Raw genomic sequence first — 19512 nt, 5'->3', positions numbered from 1 at the left:
TAGAGTTAGTTTTAACTGACATGAGCCAGAAAATTGAATTAGGATTTCTTTAGGAATCTTAACTTTGAATTTCCTACTTTTCATTGCATGTAAAATACCAGACATAAATAATAATTTCAGTTCAAGTTCTAGCTTGTATTTTGCATGTTAAAGCTATAAAAAGTCTATTTATGCTGAGAATAATTTATAGGTTTTGCTCCACTGTTACCTAATTGTTAAAGATTATAAAGACTAATTTTATTTGTATTTATTTGTTTTTCTGCCTTAGGGAGTGAACTACTTTATGTCCAAGGGTATTATAGATGACTCGCCAAAGGAAATAGCAAAGTTTATCTTCTGTACAAGGACACTAAACTGGAAAAAACTGAGAATCTATCTTGATGAAAGGAGAGATGTCTTAGATGACCTTGTGACGTTGCATAATTTTAGAAACCAATTCTTGCCAAATGCACTGAGAGAATTTTTTCGACATATCCATGCACCTGAAGAGCGTGGGGAATATCTTGAAACTCTTATAACAAAATTCTCACATAGGTTCTGTGCTTGTAACCCTGATTTAATGCGAGAACTTGGCCTTAGCCCTGGTAAGTATATGCAGTAAAATACTTCTTCCTTTCCTCCAACAATAAAAATACAAGAATAAAATATATGAGACATTTTGTTTCTAGTAATTACAAATGCTTCTATTCTTGGCTGTAGCATTGATTCCACAGAGTATATCATATACATAAACTTAGAAGGAATATCTTAGTATATGTTAGCTATTGTTTTTAATATAATAAATTAGCTGTTTTGGGGGGGAAACCACTTACCTACGTAAGTTCTTTAAGATTATTCTTGTTTATCTTTTAATATTTTTGCTAGTCTAATTAAAACAAAAAAAAATTTATGTTTATCGCAATCTACATATTATTAGATAGATAACATATAGAAAATTTCCACCAAAAATTTGTTTCTGACAGCAGTTTTCAGAGTATATATGTGAGCCTCCTATGTATTTTTTTTTATTTTATATAATTTCATTTATTTCTTCGTATGAAAATGCTTACTGTGCTTATGTTATTAAACACATTGCAGAATGTGTTGAACATTATTAAAAAGACATAATATTTAGCTTTTTTAAGACTATGTGATTCTGGAATATAAATACCGTAATTGTAGCCAACTTGTTGTTAGGTGCTGTTGAGTTAAGTAAAACTCATAGTAACCCTAGCAAATGATTATCAGAAATAGTAGGAACTGTCATATTTGATACTATTTTAGTAATAAACATTCAGTATGACCATAAGATTATATAAAGAAGAAAATCCATTTTATGCTCACACTTGGATGTAACCATCTTTCCTCGAAGATGGCTTTTGAAATTGTTATGTAACTTTTATAGATCTTTTAAATATATTTTCAAGAGAATATTAGTTCATTAATCATGTGTTATTGTTGTTATTGTTTTGTGCCATCAAGTCACCTGCAACTCCTAGTGACCCTATATACACAGCTCTAAAGCCTGCCCTGTCCTGAGCCCGTTTCACTGACTCCAGCACACCTATTCCCATTGCTCCAGTTGCTGTATCAATCCACCTCATCCAGGGCCTTCCCCTCCTGTGTTGTCCCTCCTACAATGTTTGTATTTTATTTTCTAGTACCAAGTTAGGGAGCTCTTGTGGCCTAGAAATAAATATCTGTGCTGCAATGCTGAAGGTAGATTAACTGCCTCTGAGAACCCACTAGAGGGTCAGCTATGGGTCAGTTCCCACTCCATGGTACTCAACAACAAAAACACTACGAAGTTAATGCTTTACTATTAGAAATGCTTTCAAATTAAATTTTATTATTAAGATGCCTTTATAAAAACAATAGAAAAGAATATTTTGTAAAAGTATTCTATGTAATTAAATATGTGACTTTTTTTAGAATGGCAACATACACAATACGATTGATTGTATTTTATGAATAGTTGAATGGAATGTTACATTTGAAATCTAAGGTGAAAACAAAGACAATTCTGAAATGTTTATATATATATAGAATAAATTTTGAGTATAAACTCCTACTAAAGTTATTTTCAACTGAAGAAAATGGTTCCTGAATTTCATAATTATGAATATAACTAAATTTATGTTCCGCTAGGGTGTTCTTTCATTAGTTTGCCCAGAATTTAAGAGTTTCTCAGTGCACCAAGCTTTAAATGCTAATATTGGGAAAGTCCCAGAAAGGTGGATAAGATGGTCATCCTGTAGTCAATTATGCTCTAATCGTGTTCTCTTGAAATTCTGAACATTTTTGTTCTATTTTGTCTCATTGGAACCTTATTTTTAAACAAACTAGTAATGTGAGTGCTTCTTTTTCCTTTCAGATGCAGTCTATGTACTGTGCTACTCTTTGATTCTACTTTCCATTGACCTCAGTAGCCCTCATGTGAAGAATAAAATGTCAAAAAGAGAATTTATTCGAAACACTCGTCGTGCTGCTCAAAATATTAGTGAAGATTTTGTAGGTCATCTTTATGACAACATCTACCTTATTGGCCATGTGGCAGCATGAAAGCACAATTGCTGAGACTCCATCTTTTAACTTGAAACTAAAGCTACCCAAGGACTTGATTTAGCAATTATAGGAGGTACAGTTTTTTGATGGTTATTCTAACCTCTGTGTACAATCAAGCTTGAGTGTACAACCTTTTTTTATTTTTACTTTACTACTTTATTTTTTAGTAATTTCCTTGGAAAACTAAAGATTTTGCAAAATTTTTCTTAATTTTGCTTATCATGTTTTGCACAAACCAGAGCCATTGTCTGACATAACTATTTAAGAATGTAAAACTGACTGACCTTGTACTCTTAAAAGATGGTGTATTTGTGCATTAGATTTGCCTGAAAAACTTTATCCAGTTCCATTCTTTTTTAAAATAACCATGTAATGTAGACATATTTAACTAAAGAGATTTGTAATTGTTTTATTGTAAAGATTTTAACTAAATTTTTTCCTTTTCTCTCAAACCAACTTCTGAATTAATTTTATTCTAATCTGAGATTATTGTTATCTTTGTAAATATTGGCTCTGACTTCAGATAGATTCTAATAACAACATTCTTTTTCCTTTGAACTTTCAAATGAGTGTTTATTACTATGCAAGCTAGCACTTATTTTTATATCATTTCACTTTTTACTCTTAAAACTTCTGGTTTAATCATTCTTAATAAGTTCCTTAAAATGTTAAGCATTGCAAAATATACCAAAATTTGGATACTTAGGAATCAAATGTTATTAGAGCTCTAGTAAATCTTTTTATATATCTGAAGTCAGACTTTACTGTTGTCTTAATCTCGATTATGTATGTTCAGAATCAGTTGAGAAAGGGATATTGTGAATTATATTAAGCAGTCTTCATTCACTCATTCATTAAATGAACATCTATCTAGAACTTACTACATGCTATGTACCAACTAATACCTAAACATGAGCTCTGCCTTCTGAGATATTAATGATTGGAAATTAGAGTAAAAATACTGCTTAATTGAGAGCAAATGTATAATTCAAATGCAAAGCATTATAATATGGGAACAATGAATGTATTTATATTACAATTCACGAGTTCCTTAGAATTATCTCTAAGTAAAAGCATCAGCTTTGGAATGATACACTATGTGTACTTTAATTATAGCTGCTAGTTAAAAGAATAAGACTGATGAGTATAGAAATTCTACTGGAGGCTTCTTTCCAGATTTGTCTCTATTATTATACCTGGAATGACAGTACAGGATCTGAGGGATGAAACAAAAATAATCTTTATTTTTTCCCCCCTTTTCATTTTAAAGAGGGCTTACACTCTGAGGTGCTGTCAGATCAGTTCTTACTCATAGCAGCCCTACATACAACCAAATGAAGCATGGCCTGGTCTTTTGCTATCATCATAATCATTACATGTTTTGAAGCCATTGTTACAGCCACTGTGTCAATCCATCTCACTATAGGTCTTCCTCTTTTGCTGACCTTCTACCAAGCATAATATCCTTCTTTTAGACTGATTATAGAGTCTAAAAGGGACTTCTAGACTGATAATAAAATTTTTAATATTCCAAAGCTTATATTTAAATAATTTGTGTGTTTAATTTTTAATTTTGTGACTAAATAATTATAATTTTTTTTATTTCAGAGTAATTTATTATGTTACAAAGACAAAAAATAATGATACTATTTATTCTTACTCCTATTTTCCAGTAGATGAGAAGTTTTCCTCTCCCTCTGCTTGGTTTTTTCTTTTTTTCTTCTTTACTTTTGTTTCCATTTAAGTCCGGCCTCTCTTATACTTTGACTCATTGGGTCTCTTCCTTTTTATTAGTCACTGTGTCTCTTCCTTTTTATATTATCTATTTGTTAATTTGTTTTCTTCACCTCTCCCTCTACCCTGATCAGATTACAAATACTGACTAATAAGAAAATTTCATTTTGAAACATTTCAAACATATAGAAAAATTGAAATATCTTACAAGTAATGCCTATATGCTCACAGTATAGATTCTGTAATTAAAATTTTACTGTATTTGTTTCATCATATAATTACCCTTATGGTGATAAATCTCAAGGTGAATTTTACACATCAGTGTGTTGCATTACTAAAGACTTCAGTTTTAATAACATTAACTAGAGATCAATTTTTGTGTATATGGTCGTATTTTTTTCCTTTTAGCATAAAGTTTATATATAAAATCTATAAATCTTAAGCATATTAATAATGGAGCCTCACAAATGCATACACCTCTGTAAACCAAACCTCTACTAATATATATATAACTTTTCACAGCCTGTCTGCCATTTGTATTATACCACTTACCATAAAATGTAGAGATTTTGTCATCCTAAAGTTCTGTTTACCTCTCCCCTCATTCTTTATCTTACTACTGTTGTTGTTCATTGCCATTGAGTTGAACACGACTTATAGTGCCCCTATGAATAAAAGACCTGAAGCCTTTCTGTAACTATTGTCATTTCTCAAAATTCATGTTTCCAGAGGCTTGTTGTTTAAGAAGTAGATGGCACTCCATCCTTTGTCTTATAGTTGTCATATTTATAACATAAAATTAATATACTTTATACTGTGTAATACTATAATTTGCCTTAAACAATCACATCCATTTTAAATAAAAACTATTTTAGCCACGTTATTATTTCTTATACCTTTATTCCTAAAAAGACAGATTTCTTTCTAGTATCATTTTAACTTTTTAACTTTGTTTAATGACTATTAGAATTCTTGTATGATGGAAGTTAATTAGTTTTCTTTTACTTTAAAATAATTTTGTTTTCCATCTTGAATATATTTGCTAGAAAGAATTTTTGAGTTGACAGTTTCTTTGATTTGGGACATGATCTCCCCTCCATTGTTTCCAGAAAAAAGTCTAATTAATAGTTCAAATTGTTCTTACCCTGTAAAAATAATGTTATTTTTCTCTGAATTTTTTGTTTCTTCAGATAGTTTGTTCAGTTGTATTACCCTTTTTCTCCCTCTAAGACTCCAATTATACAAATACTATACCTTTTAGTATTGTGCTATAGACCTGTGAGACTTTGCTGATAGAATTGGTTTTTTCCCCCCTTCAGCTTATTCTTGTTTTTCTTAATCCAAATTTATGTTCGATACTTCACTGTAACCTTTTTTGTCTTGTTGTTAGGTGCCATCAAGTCAATTATGAGTCATAGTGACCCTTTGAACAACAGATCTGAACCTTGGCCTGTCCTGCACCGTCCACATGATCTGTCATGTTCAAGCCCATTGTGGTAGTCACTATGTCTTTGATGGTCTTCCTCTCTTTAACTGCCCCTCCACTTTTTTACAACATGATGTTTCCCCAAGGATTGGTGGATTGGTTACCCCTGAAAATATGACCAAACTAAGTAAAACAAAGAGTCACAATCCTGACCTCTGAGAACTCTGTACTTCCTTCAAGACCAATTTGGTATTTTTGTTCTTTTAAGCCCTTTCAATTAACTTTTTTCTTTCTATCATCATACTTTTTAGTTCTAGAATTTCCACTTAGTTTTTAAAATGTATATTCCCATACTGAGATTATAAAAGCTTAGAAATCTTTATCTCCTAGTTCATATATCTGGATTATCTCAGTGTCGGTCTTCTTTGATTATCTTTTGAGGTCTAGTCACATTTTCTTGTTTTTTAATATATTGAATAATTTACAGTGTGTCTTAAACATGGTGAGTAAAATGTTTTAGAAGCCATGAATTCTGATATATTCCTCTAAAGACTTGCAAACAGGCACTTAACTTGGCTGAACTCCAACTTCAGGCTGTGGCTCCTCTGTAATTGGTAGCTGCTCGAATTTCAGGTTAGTTCTTTAACCTAGATACTCTACTTGAAACCTGTCTTGTATGATTCTGAAACCATTCAGAATCTGGGACAGAGGTTACATAGAATTTTAGCTACCTTTCTATGATTCTCTCCTTGCCAGAGTTTCTGTTTATATTTTATTTTCCCTAGTGACTGTCACTGTCGCAAATTCTGTCTTGTTCTTTAAGCCAACAAAATGGTCAATATCTACATGATACAGACTGAGCACTGCTTTCAGGCTAAAAAGCTATAAAAATAAGAAATCTTAACTAAAGCTATTCTCTTCTTCCAAGTATTCTCTCTCATGTAGGATTAGCCTGTACATGGTTACTTCACATAATTTTCAAGTAGTTGATTTTTATATTTCTAGAACTGGAAATATTTATTGGAAGGTTGATATAGAAGAACTCTTTAGACTATCTCCATTTCCACAAGACCAGAAGAACTAAATAGAACTCGGCCACCAATACTCTGCATTTTAATCAAAGATTCCATAGCAATTCTGATCAAAGGAGGGGAAATAGAGAAGAAAATTTAAGATTCTTCTGGACTGTAGGTTTTCTAGAGCCAAGAAGAATAGATGAACAGATGAACCTCTGAAACTGTTGCCTCCAGGTGCTATTTGAACCTTAAACAAAAATATCTTAAAAAGTCAGATGTTGTTGTTGTTGATTATCTTCGAGTCCAGCACAACTCAAAACAACCCTATGAACAAAAGGTCTGAAGCCCCTCTATAACTGTCGACATTTATAAAACCCTAGAAATAATTTTCGTTTAACAAGGGGAATTGTTATGCTCATTTAAGATCCATATAGGATCAAATTAACAACAACAATTCAGAAAAATAGATATGAATCTTACGAGTCAGAAACAGTGAGTTCATGTTAATAAAAGAAAAATTCAAAAAGAACAATAAGAATGGCTGTACAACTTGAAGAATATAATCAGTGTTCCTAAATTCTACATGTAGAAACAGTTGAGTTTGGTATATATTTTGTTGTGTTTATTTTCAAAAACTATGTCAAATAAATAAATTTCACATGGGGAAACGAAAGAACATTTTAGTCACAATTAGAAGCAGAACCTCTGTCCCAATTGAGCTAAAGGCATTGATGAAAAACTAAGTAGCATAAATTGACAGAGTACCAATTGAGATGTTTCAACAGATAAATGCAATGCTAAAAGTACTCAGTTGTGTATAACAAGAAATTTGGAAAATGGTTGTCTACGCATTCAACTAGAAAAGATCCATATTGGTGCCCATTCCAAAGAAAAGTGATATAAAAGAATGTGGAAATTACCAAAGTATTATTACTGTCACATGTAGCTACAATCTAGCTGATGGTAGTTCAAAAATAGCTAGAGCAAGTACATCAACAGAGTACTATCAGAAATTCAAACTGCATTTAGAAGAGAACATGGAATGAATGATGGATTTTTATTAAAAGCAGAAAATACTGCACTAATATTTACATGTGTTTATTGACTACACTTAGACTGTACAGATCATACCAAATTATGGCCAGCATGGAGAAGAATTGGAATTCTTGGACACTTTACGGTGTTCATTTGAAAACTTTACATAGACCAAGAGGGAGCTGTTCAGTAAAAACAAGGGCATACTGAGTAGCCTAAAATCAAGAAAGATAAGTAGCAAGGTTATATCTTTTCACTGCACTTTTAAAATCTGTTTAGTGAGCAAATAATTCAAGAATCTGTACTGTATGAGAAAAACCTCAGCACTAAAGTGTTTTTTGTTACGTTCTGCCGAATCACTAGCAACTCATAGCGACCCTATGCACAGCAGCTCTGAACACTGCCCTATTGTAAGCCAACCTCATTGTGTCTGACACACCCACCCTCATTGCCCTACTCAAGGAGTCAATCCATCTCATCCAGGGTCTTCCTCTCTTGCACTGTTCCTCTCTGCTTCCAAGCATGATGTCTCTCTCCGTGGATTGGTTCCTACTTGCAACATGCCCAAAGTATATTAAATGAAGCTTTAAAATCCTTCCCTCCAAGGAGCAGCCAAGTTTCACTCTTTCTAGGATGAACCTGTTTGTTCTTTTAGCAGTCCATGGTATAGTCAATACTCTTCTCCAGCACCACAACTCAAAGGCATTGTTTTTAATTCTGTCATCCCTAGTCATTGTCCAGATCTCTGATGCATAGCAAGTAATTGCTAAGACCATGGTCTGGATCAGGTGCACCTTAGTCTCCAGACTGACATCGTTGCTCTTCAGTTCTCTGGAGAGGTCCCTGACAGCAAATTTTTTCAAATGCAATTCATCTTTTGATTTCCTGGTTGCTGGTACCAAGAGTCTTGATTGTGGAACCAAGCAAGCTGAAGCTGTTAACAATCTCTTCACTGATTATCATGATCCTACCAATTGGCCCAGTGGTCAGTATCTTTGTTGAGCTTCTATATTGAAGGCTGCAGTCCTTGACCTTCTGCAGCAAATGCCTCCCATCCTCCTCAGTAAGCAGGGTTGTGTCTTCCTCTAATCCTGATGCCTAAAGAGCCCAGCCTTTCAGATTATATGTTCAATATATAGATTGAAAAGGTATGGAGGTAGGATGCATGCCTGGCATACACCTTTCCTTATTTTGAACCATGAGTGTTTCCTTGCTCTCTTCTGACTGCTGCCTTCTGGTCTTAGTATAGGTTTCACAAAAGCAAAATCAAGTGTTCTGGGACTCCCATTCTTCTCAGAGTTAGCCACATTTTCTGACAATGAAAACAGATTAAAGGCTTAAGTGTGGAATATACCTCAACATCTTGAAAACAGAAATTTCCACAACTGGACCAATATGCAACATCATGATAAGCAGAGAAAAGATTAAAAGTTGTCTATTAATTCCTATTAAAGCAGTAGTCAAGAAATCAAATGACATTGCATTCAGTAAATTTGCTGGACAAACACTTCTTGAAAGTATTCAAAAGCAAAGGAATCGATTTGAAGACTAAGATGTTCCCTACTCATTCTGTGTATTTTTGGTAAAGGTCAGTTTGAATCCACGAGCTGATCCATGGGGAAAACAAACAATTTCTTCATGCTATTTACTGCAGCCTCTGAAAAGTCACTGTAACATCAGCTATGAGTCAGTTCCTACTTGATGACAATGAGTTGAGGTTTTGTTGGGATACATAAACCTAAGCATTATTAGTTAAAGTATATTATGGACATAAAACTATAGGGAAAGAAAACGGGAAAGCACAGCATGTTAGGCTTTGATAAAGAAGTCATAAACTCTTCTTCAAAATTCTAAGATCATGAAAGCATAGTACCCCATGAATGAGCTAAATGAGAGCTTTAAGAATGCTGGAGAATGAGGCTGGCATTGGGGTGGGGATAAGACTGAGAAATACTGGATGAAATATGTTTGCGGCATTGAAGTCTATGGGGGAGAGAATAGTCTAAAAGTATTATATTTTAGGGCATTATGTTTATCATAAGAGTACGGAACAAGGGTTGCAGAGTGGATTAAGAGTGGATTATATTAGGGGTTGGCGGATGTGTGTGGGGGATTGCGTACCAATGAGAGAGTTTTTCTTTTGCTTTTCAAGGAGAGGAGCAACCGGGGCGGGGGGAGGGGGTGTTTGTGCGGGGAGAAGGGTGCAACAATGAATGAATGGAATTCCAAAATCTCTGCAGATGTTCATTGAAATGAAAAATAAACAAACTAAATTAATAAATTAAAAAAAGAATGCTGAACTTGTGTTTGCTGCAGCCCAAGTAAACAGGTTTTTTCCCGTCTATACTCATTTTTTTAGTCTAACTTTTCTATGTAGGATTGAATTCCTTCGAGGCTATCAAATTATATTAATGCCAATAGCTATGACACTGTCTCTAGCAAAAGTCGTTCATTCTTAATGTGAAATTTGAGTTCTGCTGCAACTCACAAGAGTACTTACAGTTCATTGAAACTCAGACCTGCCTTCTCCACCAGAGCATACCAAACTGTGTACTACTAGTGAGTCCTTCCTTTTCACAGTTAACAGTTTTCTAAGGTTCAGAGTTATCTTAAAAGTGAAGAAAGGAAGTAAAAAGGAAGGTAGGCCAAACTGCTTTAAATGTTCACAGTCCACAAAATATATCACAGCAATATTTTTCCTGAGTCTATCCTATGGAAACTAACACCCTAATTGCACTGCTTACTAGACACACTCTGTATTTTTACCTTTCTGTTCATTTGCTCTCTTTTTGCTTTTTTGTTCGTTTTATTCTGAAGTTCTCTTTAACTCCTACCCTGTATTTACCTGTTATAATGCAATTCATCCTTTAAAGTCCTTTCAAGTTCTTTCCTCTTCAGGGAAATTCTCACTTCTTAGAGACTGAAATACTATTCCTCTTATACTTTTCTCAGTTCATATTTGGATCATTTTCTCAATAAATTTCATTGACTTATTTATTCTGGCTCATTTCTATGTACACATCTGTAAAGATGACTTTACTGTTTGGATCTTTTTAAAGTGTCCAGACCAAAGTATAAATTAAGGAAGATTCAGCTTACACATTAGTCTACTTATAAAGTCATCTCTATAGTATATCTAATTCTGAATAAATTAAAAGCACTTAAAAATTTTTAAATCAGGATGACTCACTGCTACTTTAAGATTTACTTTTCCCTTAAATAGTTTTTAATTGATTTTGTTATTATTTCCATGAAATAGTCTTTTAAATTTTTATGTTATTAATTATATAGTGCTCAGTGAAAGTTGCCTTAATCAGAAGTTTTCAAATGGAAAGTTACAACCTATTAAAGTTCATTTCCCTATGTTTATAGTGAACTTTTCCTTAAATTCCACTTGTCATAGCAGAACTGCCTACAGTTTCTTTTCCACAGCATGTTATCTTTTGGGTGCCCATTTTAAGAAAATAATTCATCTATGCAGAACAGATTATCCGGGAAGCTGGGCTCTATGAGGAGAAATGTGGGGTCAAGATTGGTGGACGATTTATCAACAACCTGTGTTATGCGGATGACACAACCCTGCTTGCTGAAACTGAAGAGGACCTAAAGCGCCTGCTGCAGAGCGTCAAGGACTGCAGCCTACAATATGGATTGAGGCTCAATGTCAAGAAGACAAAGATTCTCACCACTGGACCAATTGGCAGCATCAGGATGGATGGTGAAGAGATTGAGATTGTACACAGCTTTAGTTTGCTTGGCTCCACAGTCCACAGTCTTGGCACCAGCAGCCAGGAAATTAAAAGGCGCATTGCCGTGGGAGAGTCTGCTGTTAGGGACCTCTCCAAAGTACTGAAGAGCAATGGTGTCTCTCTGGAGACTAAGGTGCGTCTGATACAGGCTGTGGTCTTTGCAATCACTTGTTATGCTTCAGAGAGTTGGACAATGAGCAAGGAGGATAGAAGGAGAATTGATGTCTTTGAGCTGTGGTGCTGGAGAAGAATATTGAGAATACTGCTAGGAAAACAAACAGATTTGTCCTGGAAAGGGTTAAACCGGGTGGCTCCTTGGAGGCAAGGATTCTGAGGCTCCATCTAACATACTTTGGACATGTTGTGAGCAGAGACCGGTCCTTGGAGAGGGACATCATGCTTGGGAGGGTGGAGGGACGGCGCAGGAGGGGAAGGCCCTCTATGAGGTGGATTGATTCAGCGACTGGGATAATTGGGATGGGAGTGTCAGAGACAGTGCGATTGGCACAGGACAGAGCGGAGTTTAGGGCTATTGTACATAGGGTCGCTATGAGTCGCAAGCGACTCGATGGCACATAACAACAACAACAGGATATGAGTGTGTACTATGTACCAGACACTTTTCTAGACATCAGTTAACTAGACCAAGGTCCATCTTCATGATGTTCTAGTAGGAAGCCATGTTTGTGAGTAAAATCAGAAATAATTTAAAATAATAAATATTAAAAATGGATATCTGTGCATGCATATTTGTGTGTGCATGCATACGTGCCTGCGAACAGGTATTATAGTAACTACTATATAAAATAAAATTCTAGAAGCAAGATATTAGAGTAAAATATAAAACCTTTAGAGAATTTTTATCTTTAAAATATTATTGTGTTTTGTATTTTAAAATGAACAAAGCTCAAACTATTCAAAGTATAAAGATAAATTGTCTTTAATTTTGCTAGTGAAATTTCCTTTCAGAATATTTCCATGTAATTTTATTCAAAATTTATTTTATTTTAAAAAAGACGATCAATCAGTTAAATCAAAACTGGACAAATGTTTTGTTTTCAAGCTTACAGAAGTGGATGGTTTTATTTTATTTTTGTCTAATTGAATTAAAGACTAACAAGAGAAAAATACCAAAACTTTACTAAGAAAATTTTCGTTTGCTTAAAAAAAAAATGGCTTTCTTCTTGGCATAGTTTGGACAGGAAGGTTGGATTTAATTTAAAATGATTAATGAGATTTTGTCAGGCTCCTTGACTTTACCACCACTGCAGTTTGTCAGCACAACAACCTGGGAAGCCCGGACGCCACTCTGTCGCCCAAGACCACTCTCTAGGGACAAAATTAACTGGAAGGACCAGGGCCAGGTACACGTCAATGGCATTGTCTCTTGTGTATTGACAGTTTAAAAGTCTGAATCAGAAATGTATATGTTTTGGGGATACACATACCAAAGATACCCTTTGTAGTCTTTTTATAAGTAATTAAAACCTTTTTAAAAAATATTTAAATTTTTTACATTTTCCAGAGGAAATTCTTTGATGAAAACATGTTATTAGTATCTCTTCTCCCTAATTTGTTTTAAAATATTAAATAATTCTGGGCTTTCAGGTAATTTTTTTCCTGATACTAACTTACAGAATTAGGGTAAAACTTTAAAAAGCAGAGTCTACTTTCTGTTTTTTATAGAATACACTTTTCAAATAAGCATGACCTAATTTTCAGCTGAGTTTTTCAATTACACTTTAAGTTTGCAAACGAATTCATTATACCCTTTTAGACATAATCATATCTTTTAAAATAATCAATGTTATGTTTAAGTAAAACCAAATAACTAAATATGACTAGGAATTAGGTGGCAAATGCAGTCCACATTTGTGTTTAATTAACTACATCAGAAAGCAAAACTCAATGTTTATCATAACTTATAAAAAACCAAAAAACACCAAAGTATCCGGAAATGTTCAAGGAAAAATAATTTCACTTAGCAAAACCTCATCTTCAAAAAAAAGGCATGGAAGATATAGTAATCATACAAACACTACTTTTGTAGAAAAATAATATATAATTGCTAGTTTTTAGCAAAACAAAGAATAAAGTTAAATCATTATCATGTATACTTCTGAATGTATGCTCTCTAAGAAGACCCTCTATATTACCAGACTTCTGGTGAAAATTTGGTCACATTCCTGAGGTAGAAACTGAGAAAAGCATGGAAAAATAAAAAGAACTAAAAAAGTACAGAGAGCTCTGATGGCCTAATCCTTAGGGAGCTGAGCTGCTAACCCAAACACAGTGCGTCTCTGACAATTTGAATCCACCAACAGCTCCCCAGAAACATGGTCAAGCAGTTTTCTGCCATCTCCAAGGTTCACAGCCTTAGAAAGCCAAAGGCGGGGGCGGGGGTGGGTGAGGAGGTAGCGACGGGGGCGCGGGCTGGGGAGCAGAATCAGCCTTGAGTAAGTTCTGATTTGATACCCATAAGAGAAAGAAGTGTATCATGGCTACTTGTGTTACTGAGAGAACAAAAAAGAATAAAGGATAAAATAAGTATGTGTTATGTAACAGCACAGATCTCAACTACCAATTTATCCCATAGTTTCAACCAAAGCAAATGTTATTTTCAGCCCTGAGGCTGAAAATCCTCAGAAACTGAAGAGTGGATTTTGTATCATCTATTTTAAATGCGTGTGACTTTTAGTATGTCTGTATGTTGGATGCTTCATTGTGCCATTTTTCACAAAGTTTATTGTTCCCACAGGTTAATTTTTTTAATATTGGAATAAAAAAGTAACCCAAGAGTGTTTTCCCAAAAGGCCATCAAAGAAAATATTATGGTCATTCTCAATAATCAGCCAGAGAAAAGGAAAACTGTTGTTTGAGGCCAAGGTCATATTGGATCAAGTGAAAATATTTTGTGGCAGCTCTCACAGGATGGCGTTTATTACCATGATGGATTTGTATTGGTACTGGGTCTGGTCCATATCCCTGTAGAATCGGAAATCTGTTTTAGTCAACTTACCTCAAGCAAATGCATTTTCCATGAGATTGATCTTTAAATCCAGAGCCAAAGGAAGTATTTCAGTGATAACTTTGTGGATGTGATCACTACATTTTCTTTACTAGCCTACAGAAAGTTGATTGATGATCCAGAAATCAAGGGAAGTTGCCTGAATGAAATTGATGTTTTTTATAGCAGACTGAAAAAGCTAAACGCTTCTATCTCTCCCGAGAGGTAATTTTGTACATTTAAGTACACATAGCCAAGGTTATTCTCCCCAAAATATTGCAAACATTCTCTACCCTGTACCATAAATGTAAAATAACCCTCGTGGCACAGCTAGGTAAGTTTATCTTACCAAAGATTAGTAGTTCAAAGCCAACAGCTGCTCTGTGGGAGAACAATGTGACCATGTGCTTTTGTACAGATTTACAGCCTTGGAAGCTAAGAGGCAGTGTCACTCACGCCAACAAGTTGCTCTGAATCAGAATTGACTTGATGACAGTGGATGAGACTGTTAAATGGAACAATATTTCTGCCCTTTCCCTACCCATTTCCATTTTCCTTGGCTCAGAATGTCTCTGGCACGTTATATAATTATTGCATCAGTTTATTAAAGCCTTAATATAGATAGAAGAGGCCTACTCTCTTAAAGCCATTTATAACTGTTTTGTACCTTTTCATCATGTAGAGGAAATCTCAATTCTCACACATTCAAGTTCTGTCATACATATTTTCTTACACATTCCAGTTTTGCTGCACAATATTTAAGTACACTGTATCCTCAAGTTCTTAAATCATGACTTATAGGAAGGATATTATTTTACAGTGGAGTGAAGTTTTAATTTCGTATAGTCAAATAAGCACGCATGTGAAGAGGTCCTAGTTTGGTGGCTGAGTGGTAAAAGAGTGCACTGGCAACCCAAAGGTACAAGGTTCAAATCCACCAGCTGCCCCATAATAGAAAGATGGGTAATATCTGCCCAGCTAACATGCATAGATGTGTAGATGAACAAGAAAGGCTTGTTGGCCTGAGGAATCAAAGGAGTTGTTAGAACCCCTGGCCTATTGACTTGATTGGATCCCATTGTGGAGACTGAGGCTGAGTGAGGAGACCAAGAGGTCTAGAATGCATGGAAAGTACAGACTCCTGAGCGTGTAGCTGATGCCCATTTACACCTAGCACAGAGGGCTGGGGATGAATTGACTAGAACCCAAGGAGATGAAAAGAAGATGACCCTTAATATGAACTAGAGTTGATTGCTGCAACCTGAAGCCTTGCTCTGGACTAGATGATATTTATGGATGCAGATGCTCAAAGTCTCTAAGTTGAACAGAGTATCCTACAACAAAAGGGATATTCTTGTTTCCCTGAGTACAGGTTCAATGGGGAAGGGCAAATCAGCAATTGGCTATCTCAAAGGGGGCTAGTAGGGCATGAGGCATGAAGTCGCTGGCTTACATGCTTTCACCAAAGTAGTTGCTGGGATGTAAGAAAGGGGAGGAAATATCACCCACAATATAAATAAAGAATTGTATGGAAAATAATGTACATGAAAAATAGAATTATATGGGGCGGGGGGGCCGAGGGGTGGGGAGATGGGCAATCTCATCCCATGTAGTTAACTACCTCTGAAAACATGCTGGAGGGTCAGTTATGGGTTGATTCTGACTTGATGGTACACAACAACAGTTGTATAAGGCAGAAAAACTACTCCCCTGTTCTCTGTGTATATAGTCACACTGTTGTTGTTGTTGTTATTCTGTGACATTGAGTAGCCTGCGACTAATTGTGATCCTATGTACAACAGCCCTAAACCCTGCTCTATTCTGTGCCAATCTCACTGTCTCCAACACACCTACCTCAATTATCCCTGTCACTGAATCAGTCCACCTCATAAAGGGTCTGCCTCTACTGCACTATCCCTCCAACCTCCCAAGCAAGCATGACGTCCTTCTCCAAGGATTGGTCCCTCCTTGCAACATGTTCAGAGTATGTCAAATGTAGCTTCAGAATCTATGCCTCCAAGGAGCATCCTGGTTTAACCCTCTCTAGGCTGAACCTGTTCTTAGCAATCCATGGTATATTCAATACTCTTCTTCAACACCACAGCTCAAAGGCATCAATTCTTCTATCCTCCCTAGGCATTTGTCCAGCTCTCTGATGCATAGCAAGTGATTACAAAGACTATGAAGCGCACCTCAGTCTCCTAAGTGACACGGTTGTCTTCAGTACTTTGCAGAGGTTTCTAACAGCAAACATTCCCATCACAATATGTCTTTTAATTTCCTGGCTGCTGGTGCTAAGAGTGTTAATTGTGGAGCCAAGCAAACTAAAGCTGTCAACAATCTCAGTCCCTTCACCATCCATCATTATGCTGCCAGTTGGCCCAGTGGTGAGAATCTTTGTCTTCTTGATATTTAGCCTCAATGCATATTGAAGGCTGCAGTCCTTAACCTGCAGCAAGTGCTTCAGGTCCTCCTCAGTGTCAGCAATGTGTCATCTGCATAATGCAGGTTGTTGATGAATCTTCCTCCAATCCTGATGCCACACTTCTCATACAGCCGAGCCTCCCGGATAATCAGGTTGAAAAGGTACGGAGATAGGACACATCCCTGGCATAAACCCTTCCCAATTTTGAACCATGCAGTGTTTCCTTGCTCTGTTCTGATGGCTGCCTCCTGGTCTAAGTATAGGTTTCACATTATCATGATCAAGTGTTCTGGAATTCCCATTCTTCTCAGAGTCAGCCACAGTTTGTTGTGATCCACACAGACAAGCGCCTTTTCATAATCATTGAAACACAAACATTCCTCTGGTATTCCCTGCTTTCAGCTAAGATCCATCTAACATTAGTTACAATATCCCTTGTACCACTGTTGTTGTTGTTGTTGTTGTTGTTGTTGTTAAGTGCCGTTGAGTAGCAGGCGACTCATAGTGACCCTATGAAGGAGAGTCCTCAACGCTTGGGTGTCTTTCATCCTCTCTCCAGGTTCATAGGGTTTCTGGAGGCAAGCTATTATGGAAGTGGCTGCCACTTCTCCTTCCAAGCTTGTTTTAATTGGGGAGCTCCACCCCGCTCTCTGTCCGCATTGGGTAACCAACCATAAATGCATTTGACACATCAGTGTCACAGTGTTCAGCCTCTCAGCAACCACAAGTGACCGCTGCATGGCAACTTGTACACCAGGGCTATATGACCTAGAGCAATGTCTGAACAAAAACAATGAAAGACAGACCTGAGGGCCGCGGATTAAAAGTCACCCACCTTTGGCTTGGTAGTATTGCTTTCTGTCCACTGGGCCAGCTGATCTCTATGTTGATGTTATTGTTAAGTGCAGTTGAGTCTCTGGTGACTCATAGCGACCCTATCTTAGTACCATTAACCCTTCTAAATCCAGCCTGGACTTCTCGCAGTTCTCTGCTGATGTGTTATTCCAGTCGTTTTGGATAATCTTCTGCAGAATCTTGCTTACATGTGATATTAATGATACTGTTCAATAATTTCCACACTCTGTTGGATCACTTGTGTTTGGAATGGGAACAAATATAGATCTCTTCCAGTCAGTTGGCCAAATGGTTGTCTTCCAGATTTCTTGACAAAACTTGGTGAGCACATCTAGGGCAGCATGTATTGGTTGAAATATGTCAACAGGTATACCATCAATTCCTGGGGCCTTATTTTATTTTTTGCCAATTCGTTCAAAGCAACTTGAATTTCTTCCTTTATCACCATAGGTTCTTGCTCATATGTTGTGTTCTGAAATTCTTCTGTGTCTGCCAATTCCTTTCGGTACAATGACCCTGTATACTTTTTCCATTTTCTTTTAATACTTCCTAGATTATTTAATACTCTACCCAAAGCATCCAAAGTATAGCAACTCAAGGTTTGAATTTGTTCTTCAGTTCCTTGATCTTAAGAAATGCTGAGCAAGGCCTTTTGATTTTCTGACTCCAGTTCCTTGCACATTTCATAGTGATATTTTACTTTGTCTTCCCATACTGCATTTTCTTTCTAATATCTTGAATTCTTACAGTACTGTAATACTTTATATAGATCACAACAATATTGCAGAGCACTATAGAAGTTATGTGAATTTTGGAGAATCATAGATGACAGAGGGGGGAGAGAATTTCAACACATTTTTTAGAAGACACAATCTAATCCATAATCATATTGAACAGCAGAAGAAAATATGTTGAAAGAACTTAGAAAAAAATTAAAATTTCACAACCCAGTATTTTAGAAAGGAGAAAAAAGCTGTTAATATTAACAGTGCTGAAATCTTTATTTTCTTTTAGTATGTGCATTGCTGTTCTGACAATATCATTAATATCATATGCAAGCAAAATAATACTAAAGATTGTTTAAAAATGGCTAAAACAGTACCTAGAGAACTGCCAAAATTCAAGCTGGATGTAGAAAAGGCCATGGCACATTGTTAATATTTATAAGCCACTGGAGATTTTTGACAGGTCTTTTTTCCTAAATTGTGTTTTAATTTCTCTTTCTGATATGAAAAGAAAATAGAAATTCAAACTGAAAATATGATAGGGGATTTAATAAAGAATCTGCTATAATTACACAAATGAAACCTGATGAAAATCTGCATTGCTATTTGGAACGGAAATTTTAGAGGAAATATTTGAGAGACATTCTAGAAGTAAATCATGTTTTCAAAACACTGATTGTAGGACAGAGAGAGATAATTAAAAATTAATCAAAAGAACCTGAAAAGAAAGATGTTGCCATTATCGACAAGGCATGTAGAAGTGAAGGGCAAGTTTAATTGGTTGGGAATAAGAAATGAGAGATGAGAAACTATGGAGAGAATATAGTAGATTCTTTTTTTTTATTTTATTAATTTCAATGAACATTTACAGAGATTTGGGATTTCTATTCATTCATTGTTGAACTTTTCTTCCTACCCATACCTCCCCCACAGTTCGCTCTTCTCTTTGAAAAGTAAAAGAAAAATTTCTTCATTGGTATACAATTCCCCCCGCCC

The 19512-nt window shown here is 35.6% G+C and overlaps 1 protein-coding gene across 1 annotated transcript in view; it reads left to right on the top strand.

Annotated features, from left to right (window-relative positions):
* The window catches only part of FBXO8 (F-box protein 8), a 45019-nt gene extending 42023 nt beyond the window's left edge, over positions 1-2996 (top strand). The window contains exons 3-4 of the mRNA XM_006882215.1: positions 269-584; positions 2354-2996. Coding sequence (XP_006882277.1) covers positions 269-584; positions 2354-2541 — 504 coding nt within the window. The 3' untranslated portion in view covers positions 2542-2996. The remainder of the gene's footprint in view (positions 1-268; positions 585-2353) is intronic.
* Positions 2997-19512: the final 16516 nt, after the last annotated feature.

Source organism: Elephantulus edwardii, unplaced genomic scaffold (assembly GCF_000299155.1).
Source record: "Elephantulus edwardii isolate Elephantulus edwardi_28Jun2011 unplaced genomic scaffold, EleEdw1.0 scaffold00018, whole genome shotgun sequence".
Taxonomy (NCBI): Eukaryota; Metazoa; Chordata; class Mammalia; order Macroscelidea; family Macroscelididae; genus Elephantulus; species Elephantulus edwardii.
Note: the sequence above shows the minus strand (reverse complement) of the source record. Positions and strands in the feature narration are given on the sequence as shown.